Source organism: Anopheles merus, chromosome 3L, assembly GCF_017562075.2.
Source record: "Anopheles merus strain MAF chromosome 3L, AmerM5.1, whole genome shotgun sequence".
Lineage (NCBI taxonomy): Eukaryota > Metazoa > Arthropoda > Insecta > Diptera > Culicidae > Anopheles > Anopheles merus.
Window position 1 is genome coordinate 7,995,078 of NC_054085.1, and position 12,189 is coordinate 8,007,266.

At 38.2% G+C, this 12,189-nt stretch overlaps 1 protein-coding gene across 9 annotated transcripts in view; it reads right to left on the reverse strand.

Moving 5' to 3' along the window:
* The window catches only part of LOC121600159 (glycine receptor subunit alpha-2), a 56,449-nt gene that overhangs the window by 10,433 nt on the left and 33,827 nt on the right, over positions 1–12,189 (reverse strand). For 8 of the 9 annotated variants that reach the window (XM_041928498.1, XM_041928497.1, XM_041928496.1 and 5 more), the window contains 2 exons: positions 7,705–7,781; positions 169–268 (listed from right to left, as the gene is read on the reverse strand). In XM_041928498.1, the coding sequence (XP_041784432.1) occupies positions 169–268; positions 7,705–7,781 (177 nt within the window). Of the gene's footprint in view, positions 1–168; positions 269–7,704; positions 7,782–12,189 lie in introns of those variants that run through there. The other variant, XM_041928501.1, reaches the window with a different exon arrangement.

Consider the following 12,189-nt stretch of genomic DNA (forward strand, 5'->3'; position numbering starts at 1 on the left):
AAATATAATACCATGCAGATAGATACTGTTGTAAGAATGCCTATAAACATGATCAAGCTAGAATAATTTACAAAATGAGAATAAACGGGCGAATCTGCTGCGTGTATGCCGTATGTATGTAGTGTAGTATACACGTTTTGTTATTGTTTGCTTAGCTGCTTTCGATACCTAAAATCCATATCCTCGACATTTATGGAATTTATATCTACCACGAATATACTGAACTCTACCACAACCGGGCTGCCCTTTTGTGACGGTGGCCGAACCTCTGAAATGAAAAGAGAAGAAAACTTGTGAATAAACATTGTATAAAACATCGATTGTACAGTGCTTGTAAAATGGAGAACAATTCTCCTTAAACATTCTCCACAACGGGCGGCCTGTTTCCCAAAATAGACCATTTTGCGCACAGGATCATGCTGGGTTCGCTTTTTCATGCGTGCTTTTATTTCCGGACCGGAACACAACGCACCAAGTCTCGAGCAGCCGGTGAGCGGACTTTATTTACCGTTAGCGTCGTACAAACAGCACTGTTCATTGGGGGAAACCCCGTGTTTCTCCAAGGACACCAGGCTGCAGTGACCTTGAAAGCTCATTGCGAACACTGGGGGCTGTAGCCATAAATACGTACCCACGGTGCAATTGCGACTTGCACTTCCGAAATTCGTAAAACATTTCCGCCACCAGTTCGTGCCTGACTGTACTTCCATCAGTAGTGGTGAGTTCGGTGAGTAATGAGAAGGAAAGACTAGGTGCGAAGTGCATTTTAATGAAGCTAATTATTTGCTAGTGGTTGTTTTACACCGGCATTGCATTCGTTTGTACCGAAAATGAGGAACAATAATTCGAAAGCGTATTTTGCATATCAACCATGGGGAAATGTTTGACCCCAATCCCTTTAGAGCCGGTGTGAAAACGAAACGTGGGATGCATTTTTCTTTTTGTGTTGTGTAGAGTTGAAGGATCTAATTCATTCGGGTGGGGTAAATAGAGCAATGGCTGTGTAGAGTAATAAAGCGAAACAACCGTCAAGCAGGTCCTAGATCTTTTACCAACGAATCTAGAGAACCCTTGTTTGAACCATTTGTTTGGCGCCTGATATTATTAACCTACTTTTGCTGACTAGTTTTTTTAGAGATATTTTTTTATAAAACCAAATGAGCTAGTTCCAGAAAATTCAAGCATCGATGCTAAAATTGTTTTTAATTTTTATGTTTTTTGTTAGAAAATTAATAGCATTTGGATTTGATAGGTGTACAAATGAGTAAAATCGTATAGTAGAAGACCTCGTATACGTATAAACGAGAACGGCGTCGAAGCCCGATTCGGGAATCGAATTGATTTTGCATGTCCTTGAAGAAGCTTTGTTTTTACCAGCTCATGTCATCTTATATAAAAATTATTTCGTGATCTTCACATAACATATTTTCATGAGCAAGGCACTTGATATTCAAAGGATTAATTGCAGCCAAGCCTTCTAATAAAGATGATAAACTACGAATAGATGAAGAGGCATATTTAGACATGATGAGAAGTAGATTTGTCTACTTATTGAGATTGTAAACCATTTGGCTGGTAAATTATTAGGTTGGTAAAATGATTGAACTAGGAACAGCCTTTCAGCAAGTGTAAGAGGCGACACTAACGGATTAGAAGAAATAAACGCTTTCATCGAAATGCATCTTTCATATGATTTTCTTTACCTATTGCAAACATGGTCACGTAAAGCAATACGGTAAAGCCGTCCCTCCTGAATTAAAAAACAAGCATGTTCATGTCATGTCTATTCCTGACAATTGTTACTCCCTTCAGCTGCTTATTTGCCTAGTGACCCCGCTTATTGAATTACAGTTATTATAAATTAAAGCTTCCATAGTACACTTGGCTTGTTGGCCAGATTTTTAAATATCGCTGATCAATCATCACATCATCGATGATCATCACATCCAATTCAAAGCACCTACTCCAAAAACTTCAAGAATAATTCATCATTAGTCCATTAGACCATTAGATTAGATCATTAGACCATTAAGCAATTTCACAAATCCTCCCCAGAAAACTCTTTGTTTTGTTGAAAGTGTCTTACTGTGTTATGTCAATATCTGCAAAGTTGCGTGAAGCAGCATCTAGATTCTTTACAGATGTTTTTAAAGATGTGAGGCTTTGACGTGGTATAATGAGACCACGTTGTTTGGGGGTGTTTAAATTTGGCATAATGTCCAAGATGCATGATTAACATATTTTTTATAAAATAGAGCACACTATACTCTTTAACTTCTTAACTGATAGGCGTATTTTCATAAACTAAACATGTTTGATCATAGAAAATAGATTAGAACCATTCTAAAACATAATCATTTAAAAAAAATTGGTTGAAAATTGTGGAAATTACAATGGTTTGAAGAGCTAAAAAATGGTTATCAAGATTTTTTCACAAATTAAGTCTTTGAGATTCTGTATTTTAATAATTACAGGTACTCCGCGATATACGCTATTAATGCGGACCGGAGGTAATTTGACTTACCGGAACATTAGTGTGAGTCGAATTTAGACATTTTCAGTGAAATTATAACGCATTTTCGTGTAATTTTGCTTGAAGTGGTAGGTTTTAGCCACTTAATTGGTTATTTGATCTAATTCTAACCTAAGTTGACAACTTTTTACCTTTTATAATAGTTTTTAAAATCCAACCAAAACACACAGAACAGAACAAGTACTAGGAATATCACAACTAATAGAGCTAACATATTCTTATTGGTGGCATTTTGTTGATAATGTGATATACACTCAGTAGCCTATCTTAAGTTAGCCCAATTCTTATATTATAATCTAACGTAAAAATATGATACATATTGATAGATAAATACATATTTGTACTGATTATTAACAACAATATAAATTGAATTTAAAAAATTAGAGACTTATGTAAGATTGTATGATACTAGGTGGTAATTTAAAATGAACAAGAACAAGTACTTTTCAATACCAATCAATGGATAAATTTCTTCGATTCCGCATAAATTACGAGTGGATTGGGTGGAGAGAAAGAAACAGCAAATAATATTTCCAAATTAAAGCTATGATAAGCGTGCATCTTTGCTGTACTCCGTTTCAAACAGCACCAAAGTAATCCCCACAAATGGCTTAGTTGTCAACATGCCAAAATGTTTGCTGGAAACTGAACGAAAGCGACAAATGAAGCACACTCTTTTTTGTTGTTGGCCATGAATGTTGGCGAGACAAAATGGAAAGATTATTTACAATTTCATTTCTTAATTAAATACCATCAGGAGGATTTCCGATCCACCCCACCGACCAGGTTTGTGTGTTTCTGTTGCTCGTATACGGATAAGACTAATACGAAAAGGAAGCAAACACAAAACTCCACTACGTGAGGTTGCAAAGCATAACGCATAAAGTGGTCAGGATTCGGTTTTAATCTAAGCCAATCAAATTTAAAGCACTTTTCGATTGCAACATGATTGGCGTAAAAATCAAAACCGATCGACTGTTTTGGGTACTGTGAAATTATTTATGAAGCATAAAGAAACTGAAACACGAACAGAGAGAGAGAGAGAGAGAGAGAGAGAGAGAGAGAGATAGAAAACATTAGAAACACGAGAAAGGACATTTGAAACTATAAAAAAATCAGTCCATAAAAATTATGGTTTGATGGTTCCCGACAGGCAATTCATTCGACTGACGTGCTGTAGATTGTGCTTGAATGGCTAAGCTTTCCTAATGATGTCCGAATCAATATTTCATTAAGTCAAATTAGCATTCAATAGACTGATAATAATTCGTTTGCGTTGGAGCAATCAGTTGGAAATCTGCTTGCTATATTGCATAGTATGTGTAAAGCCATTTTTATATAGTTTATTTATTTTCGTATCGTTTTTTGTTTTAGTTTCATTTAAATCGTTGCATTTTCGATCATAATAAGGCTTCATTATTTGTTAGAGTCTGCTTTATAATTAAAACTCATACAGCGAATCTAGTTCTGTTCTTGACAAGTTGTTCATATCAAATGTTAACAATAAAATATAAAAAAGAACAACTAATCGTAATGAAAACTTAAGCTAAGATTTGACACTTTTTTGTGTGCTCTTTACACTTAAAAAAAGGTGGAAAAGTTAAAACTTTAAATATTATTGAATGAACTATGCTTGGATGTCTTCATTTATTGCATACACATATTAGAACAGAGTCTTATTTATTTATTTATTTATTTATTTATTTATTTCATATATAACCGACGGACCATCGTGTCTAATCGGCAACCTTATAATTAACTTAAGGAACATATACATAAACCTCTAGTTATAAACAAGTATCTCTAGTCTTGAAGTAAGTATCTCTTTAAATCAGTATAGGGTATCTCCTAAAAACACGTACCTCTGACAATAACAGCTCGTTGGATTGTTTATTGATTAATATGTGTTGTGAACATCGTACTTGTATGGTAGTGTTGATTCCGCATAACATAAATAGCAACGTTTAAAGCTACCCGCTACGCCCGAAAAGATTGACGCGAGCCAATATATCACCTCGGATGCAGCTATTGTTTTGGGCAAAGAAAATTCGCGCATCAAATAAAAGAAACATTCACTCGAGGGAAACGAGCATAGTACCCTTCATCACGCAATGTGTGTTTCCCCCCTAACATTAGGTCAAACATCGGGGGATTCCCAAGACGTGGTAACATTGGCACCTACGCTTTGATTAATAAATGATGCAATGCAGACGAATGGATTATTCTGGCGTTTGGTAGGTGTTGGCATCGCATTCTTTTTCTCTCTAATGACAGCTACGATTTGTAAGAAGCACCCCCGGGGTAGCTTTTTTGCAACACTAACACAACGAGCGTAGGTCATTAGCTTAAGCTTTATGCAAGCTCGAGAAATTATGAGTTTGAATATGAAAATTTGCTATCCTACCGCGGTATGCAAAAAGGGATTATTTGTTGTTCTCTGTGGTGTAGTTGCCCATCGAAGAGTAGTATTGAAACCGTAAGGATAATTAACATGCACATGTACTCTACCATCAATCATAATTGATATGGGGAGACACTACAGAATTGCGCGTTGCGATTGTAGATTTGAGCACTTTGATACAACTTTCCAATATTTTAATCATTACAAATCGACAGATTCATATCTGCCTTGGTTTTTATAATGATCACAATTTTTAAGAAACGTTTAGTAACTAACCAAGGAAATCTAACTAGTAGTTTTTGATATTTTGAGGCAATGTTTATCAATCTGCTTAAAATTGCAACTTTTAGCGACGTATGACAGGTAAATATGAGTTTTAATGATAATTTTGTTTGTAACAGACAGATACTTAAAAGCAGTTAATTAACATTAGACTCGTTGTGGTTTTGCCTTCTCTTTTGATATGTATGTTCTCTTTTTATCTTCTTTGGCTTTTTTCAAAATTTTACAATGATTTTGCTTGAAGCAAACACATGTTGACAGCATCTGTTTGATAAATGCTGACAATCTTTTGATCGTAGACATTATACAATTAAGAATTCCTTTCAAATTGGCGACCATCAGGGTCTCAAAACAGAAGGCAATAATCGAACATATTACTCCAACACCCAAGATCGTCCAACAAATAAGCAAATCGTACACTCGAAACGCATTCACTGTATCGCCACTAGACACTTTCCACCCACCACCGATAGGAACTATGTCCTCTTCACGGTTAAACAGGTTTCGCGTCGTCCAGTACCGAAAAAGATCGCCTTCAATAAAGGCTGTCCAGTGAAAATCAAGCAACTCATCGAATGGTGAGTAATAGAAAAGTACAAACGTATCCTGAAACGGGGCCAATCGTTCCTGTACCAGATGGACCACATCCCACCGAACACGGCTCCAGTGTTCGGCGATATCGCACGGTATCACCATGTGATACATGGTGGGTTCGTCTTCCATCCGTCCACTGTACTGTACCGCACGCTCATGCGAAAAATTAAGCGAGCTGATCTTTTTCACGTAATGACTGACGTAAATGGGTAGCTCTGATCGGTTCACTTCATCCACCGTACGAAACTCAGGATAAAACAGTATCTTTGAAAGGCGTGCCGTCATTACCGACTGATAGACAGTTAGGAGAATAAGACTGGCATAGATGTAGCCTGTAAGGATACAGTTGCCTGCGGTGGTTTCAGCTCCCGGTGTCCTTGGTGGCCCATTGATGAACGTTTGGAAGATGTCAAAATTGACACTAAGAAATGTTCGTCCCCGTAGGTAGCCGTACCGTTGCAGGAAGAAACTCGTCAGCTCTGATGCAAGCAAAAGCACCAGCCAGACGTTCCATCGGAACGGATCAATCAACAGTCGGATGAACGGGATACGATCACTTTTGGGAGAGAGGATGCAGTGATAACTGAACTGCTTTAGTGGGATCCGTCGGATCGGGTGTGTCTGGAAGGAGTCGTACACAATGCCAAAGTCCATCGGTTTATTATCTCGCCATTTGTGCAGATTGTCCGTGTGGATACGATAGCGGGCATTGATACGATGGCTCAGTACATCGATGAAGTACCAGTAGCGGTTTGAGCGTTGCAGCCGTTTTGCTTGGTCTCCACGTGTAAAGTACACCGTCAGCTCATACCCTTGCAGATTGCGATACTGTCGACGGAACAGTTGCTCGAGCGTAGTGAACGAAGGCCGCTCTGGATTGTGAAAGATCACCGCTTGCATAAACGGTTCAAATGAAACGCAGTCAAACATTCCACGCATATCGTAAAACAGCACGACAATATTATGCGGCCTATTGTACTCCTCGAAACGAAACATACCAAATGCGTTAATGTTTCGGTAACGCTGAAAAACAACCACAACAAATCGCGCAGTGCCAAAACGATACACTTTCCAGCTGAGAAACGATTTAAACGCTTGAAAATCCTGTACGATGAGGAAAAGGAAGACATCAGTAGGCAACCAGCTGAGCTTATCCTGCAGCTGAACAGTCACTTACGGTCGGCGAGTTGTTGACAAAAATGACGAAGTACTTCTTGGACGTCATAAACTGCTCGAGCAAATCATCCTCCATGGTTACCTGATGGGCACAGCTTAACTCAGTTAACCCATTCAACACGGTACTTAGGATGTCGTTAGCTTGCGATTCTTCATGAAAGCGCATAAACTTGAGCTGATATACGTTATCGTTTTCACAGACTGGTCGTAATAGGGTTAACAGATAGTTCGCTACTGGCGCATCCGGGTGAAGATATGAACGGCTCCAGGAAGGTGTAAACAGTTCCTGCCGAAATGCGCTCGAAAAATCCATGCTACTGGTAAGCGATAGTAACAAAAGTAACGTTCCTAATGCAACCATCGTGCAGGTTCAGCGGCCAACTGATGGTACATTTAGTTTTGACTTCAAAATAGTCATATTTTTTCCAAAGAATGAAATATCACTACACAGTAACAATTTAGTTAATGGAAACTGTTGCAATGATATGGAATAGATATGTTTCTGCAATAAATATTAGAAAAATATGATTCCAATCTTTCGTGGTCACGTTTTGTCCTTTCTATTTTGACGTGCATTGTTTGCAGGCACTACTTGCTCCGCGCGTGAAATCAACTTTGTTTCAAGCGTAACATTACGATCATAAATTCATCAATTCATAAATAAAAGTAAATATTCAAGTAAAAAAAACCCTCTTAGACGTTAATAATGAGGGCCTACCTTTTACATAGTCTTCCGGCAGTACTACCCGTGGTTTGAGTGTGTAATTTTTGGCTGCCACCACCTCCTTCAGCAAGCTGCAACGAAACAGGAAAAAAGGATAAAACGCGCATCAGACACTCTGTGATCTATTTACAAACGCAGAATAAAATCGGAAATGAACCGATTCCGCCACATCCCGGAAGTGTTATTACTCTAATGGTATTAATCTATTATTAAACACGCTGTAGCTCGTCCCGAGAAAAAGAATTCATGATCGAAGCTCTGATAGCGAAGAACCCGGTGGGATTGTTGCGGGGAGTGTTTATACGAAACGCAAATTTGAGTTCCTTCTCTATATGTGTGTGTCGTGTATTTATACACCTTTTTTGTACCATTCCCATGGCACACATCGTAGCGTAATAGCACTAACAGTTCTTGTCAGTGATCCAGCGGTCGAGAGAGGACAACGCCACGTGGCGCAATGTGTGAGGCGTGTCAGGATTCGACCGGAATGAAGGCGTCCTGGTGGGAAATGAATTAGCATAAAATGACGATACCGATAATGCTAAGCGTTTCCAGAGAGAGAGAAAAAAGGAGAGAGTAAGGGGTAGGATCGAAAGTTCGCTTTCACAAGCGTCGCAATTTTGTTGCACGTTATCGATGCAATTGAGAGGCACATAAACTACCAGCGAATAGAAAACCACCGGACGGCATGCCGGACAATTTCCGTCTCATGAATGAAATGATTCTTGATGAATGAAAAAATCAACACAACTACTACTTCTTCACTTGGACTAGTTCTAATAACTAGTCCATTAAATGGACAGTTCTATCAGAAATCACAGTGGGAACAGTTTACCGGAAAAACATGACTCATGAGTTCATGAGATCATGAGTTTTGCAAGCAACTATGTTCTCTATTATGTACAACTGAAGTCGTGGAGCTGCCCACTAGGTTTCAAGAGAATGGCTCAACAAAGCATTTTTATGAGAATACAATATGAAAGAACAGCTCTAGGCACACAACAATTGTTAATGATCAAATATTCGTTCCCGGAGATTTTGGACTTCAGCCAGATGAAGTATAATAGTTGTGCAACCTTTACTACCGCAGAAGTGAATAAGAAATTAGAGAAAATGAGCCACTTTGCTGAACCGTTTTCTAGGATTTGATTTTTTTTTCTTCAGAAAGGAAGAACATTTAATTATGTTTTAACTAAATTATATATTCCAATTATTTAGCTAGTTAGTCTGAACAATTCTTCAAGTGAACATACAAATAATGCTAACAATCATTTGCACGATGCTCAAACATTTTCAAATCTCACATAGCTATAGTATGTTTCCAGGTTACGTTACACTTGAGTAAGGCAGAGGTTTCGATGAAAAATGAACAAAAAATCAATGATCAATCATACAAAAATTAACATATTTTCGATCCGAGCTTTTTTAACTTGTACTCAACTATGAGATATTAGCGAATAAAATGTGAAATTAAAAAAAACTCATTTGATCTACATAACCCATGTAGCTCATACACCTATACTTGGAATGTACTGATGTACTCCGCCTGATAAATACGGAGTACTTGATATACGCGGATTTTGAGATACAGTCTGTTCCCGAGACACGCTGTTTATGCGTTCTCAAGATATTTCCGTAATACAGATTGGCCCAAAAATATAATAGCGTATTTGCGTATGCGCTATTAATAATCAAAGTCCGGGTATATGATCCACACCGAGCATTGAACCTCTGACATTCATGTTGTTAGGTCGTAAAACAGGATTAAGGGACTGGATCAACTGATGTGCCAAATAAACTGATGTGCTGAAACATAAACGTTGATCTTAGAGCTTTAAAAATGTTCAAAGATTTTTCAAATATTCTTCTTAGATAAAAAACGGTCATTTAAATATTAGTTTTTACATCATCGCGATTTTTTTATGTTTTTTTTTCTTGTCAGAATTGATTTTTAAACGACCTTATTCAGGTTCTTGAGTAAAAAATACATTAAAAACACACAAATGGCACGCGACCAAGGGCATCCTCGGTCGATTTCGTCAGATCACGTTTTTTGTTTGCCAACGCAGAAATGTAAACGTCATCCACTAACGATACTCATCGAGTTTCGACGCCACCTAATGGTTTTAATCAAAATAAATTGTATTATCTGTGGCTAGCATCTATTGCGCGTACTGCTCCCGGTCACGATGGTCGGAGCATTGGTGGATTATTTTTTATAATTATCAACCCAGCCAGACAGCGTACCACCACTGTCACGCAATGGGACGCTACTAGCAGATCGAAGCGAGGCAAACGGAACATCGCGCGACAACTGTGTGGTTTATGTGTTTTTGCCAGCACGAAAAATGACACGGGCGCGAACATGAAAGCGCGTTGATGATAAACGGACGATAATAACCCCATCATTTGACATTCCATTCCGTTTCAATTCAACTGCACATGGTAGAGATGGGGTTGTTTTGTACGGCCGTGTACCTTGCGGCGTGATCGGATTTGCCCGCATCCATCCTCACCGTGGGACTGTCGGGATGAGTTATTTTGTTGCACCGGTGCAATTATAACGAGCCCGGAAGCGGTTACCGTTTGCATGTGTCCGCCTTCATCCAAAGCAATCAGATCGTCCTGTTATTATTCTATTCGTCTATGTTTAATATGCTGTTTGAAATTAGATCTTATTTTACAGAGAATTAAGACGAAGAGCTCTACACTCCTTACATTAAGTGCCCTAAAGTCGGACTCCTCATATTTTCACCCATTTTCTGACTTTAAGACTTACTGAACAATTCGTGAATCATTTTTTGAAATACGTTATTCTTTACTTAATTGATCAGGGTACTCTTTAGCTATGCTTCTATAAAAACTCCAACCGATACACTTATCCAAGTACTTTAAAATATAATAAAACAAAGTACTTTGAAAAAAGATGTGAATTTTACGACGTCGACTGAGACGATCGATGAGGGGAAACAATATTCTGATACGAGGTTCAAAGAACTGTTCAGGAAGTCTCAAAATTAGCACATAACTTTTGCATTAATTTTGTTTTTTTTTCCTATTTTTCATGTGGTTCTTTTAACCTGCGCCTACGTAACGTAAATTGCACTTTCAATAATAGTATCCCATAAGTGAGCAGTTCAATAATAGTATCCCCTGCCTGTACCACTTGTGGGCTTGGCTTTCCGTGACTCACAGGGCTTTCCAAGTCAGTTTCGAATGTAAACATTGTTATTCATCGCATGCAAATATTTGTTCCACATTGTTATGTGTTGAAAATCATGTGTTGAAAATGAAATTTCATTTTGAAACAAATAAACTATTTGACAGCTGTTGAAAAACATTTTGGATGCGGTGAATAGCAAACAAAGTTTACATTCGTAACTGACCTGGAAAACCCTGTATTGATTTCCCCCATAGCAGGATAGTCAATCTTGCGTATGGTGGCACGGTCCATTCGGGCCTTAAATCCATGACGGTCATGTTGTTAAGTCGTACGAGTTGACGACTGTATCATGAGACCGGCTAACGACTAGATCATGTTAATATCTTACAGTATAATACTGTTTAATATTATTAGTTAATGTGTCAACCACAAAAATACAGCATTTTCCCAATGCACCATTATTTATCATTGATTGGTTGATTATTTAATTATTATTACCATTTTGGTGCAAGAAACCGATGCCCACTAAAGATGAAACTCAACGTGTTAAAAAGATTGTTTTATTGCTAGATAAGACTACGTAAAGAAGTTTAAATTATCCAAGTGACGAAAAATAAATGTAAAGCTATTGAAGGCTTTTCGTACTGATTTGGATATCTTCATTTGTATCCAGTTTTAAGCATCATCAATATTCACGTTTTCTTTGCTGCAGATACATTAAAAAGCTCTACCACAAACATACATTTCAGACAATTTCCCGTTTCCGTTCTTATTTCGCGTTTCGATTCACTACCTTATGGTTTGGGCCTACCGCAATAGACGTGCCAAGTAATACTGAATCGCAATAAAAAACACCTGAATCGCATCGCCCGACAAGCGACCATTAGTTGTTTGGTAGAATAGTTGCTATGCTGCCGAAAACAGCTTTATTATGACAAGCCAACAAAACCCACCACTACACCACGATGACGAGTCGCGTGTGTCTGTCCGGTTCGGTAAGCTTTTATGTTCGGAAGGCATCGTGCAAGAATAACCACACAACCACACAGTGAACAGTATCAAGGAAAAATTGTTTACCACCCAAGTTGAGACTTTAATTTCGTCAAATTTCAGTTTATGCCTATTCCCGGGGTGGTTCAGCGTTCGATGGCTGTAGTAAAGTTTAGCGTCAGAGCGAGTGAAGCAACGCAAACTCGCCTGTCGTTGCTTTGCGCTACCGACGCAAGCAATGTGAATAAAGTTTAAGGAACTTTTTCTGCCTCAGGCAGGCGCATGGTTTTAAAATAATTGCACCTCAACACGAACATGTGAATCAG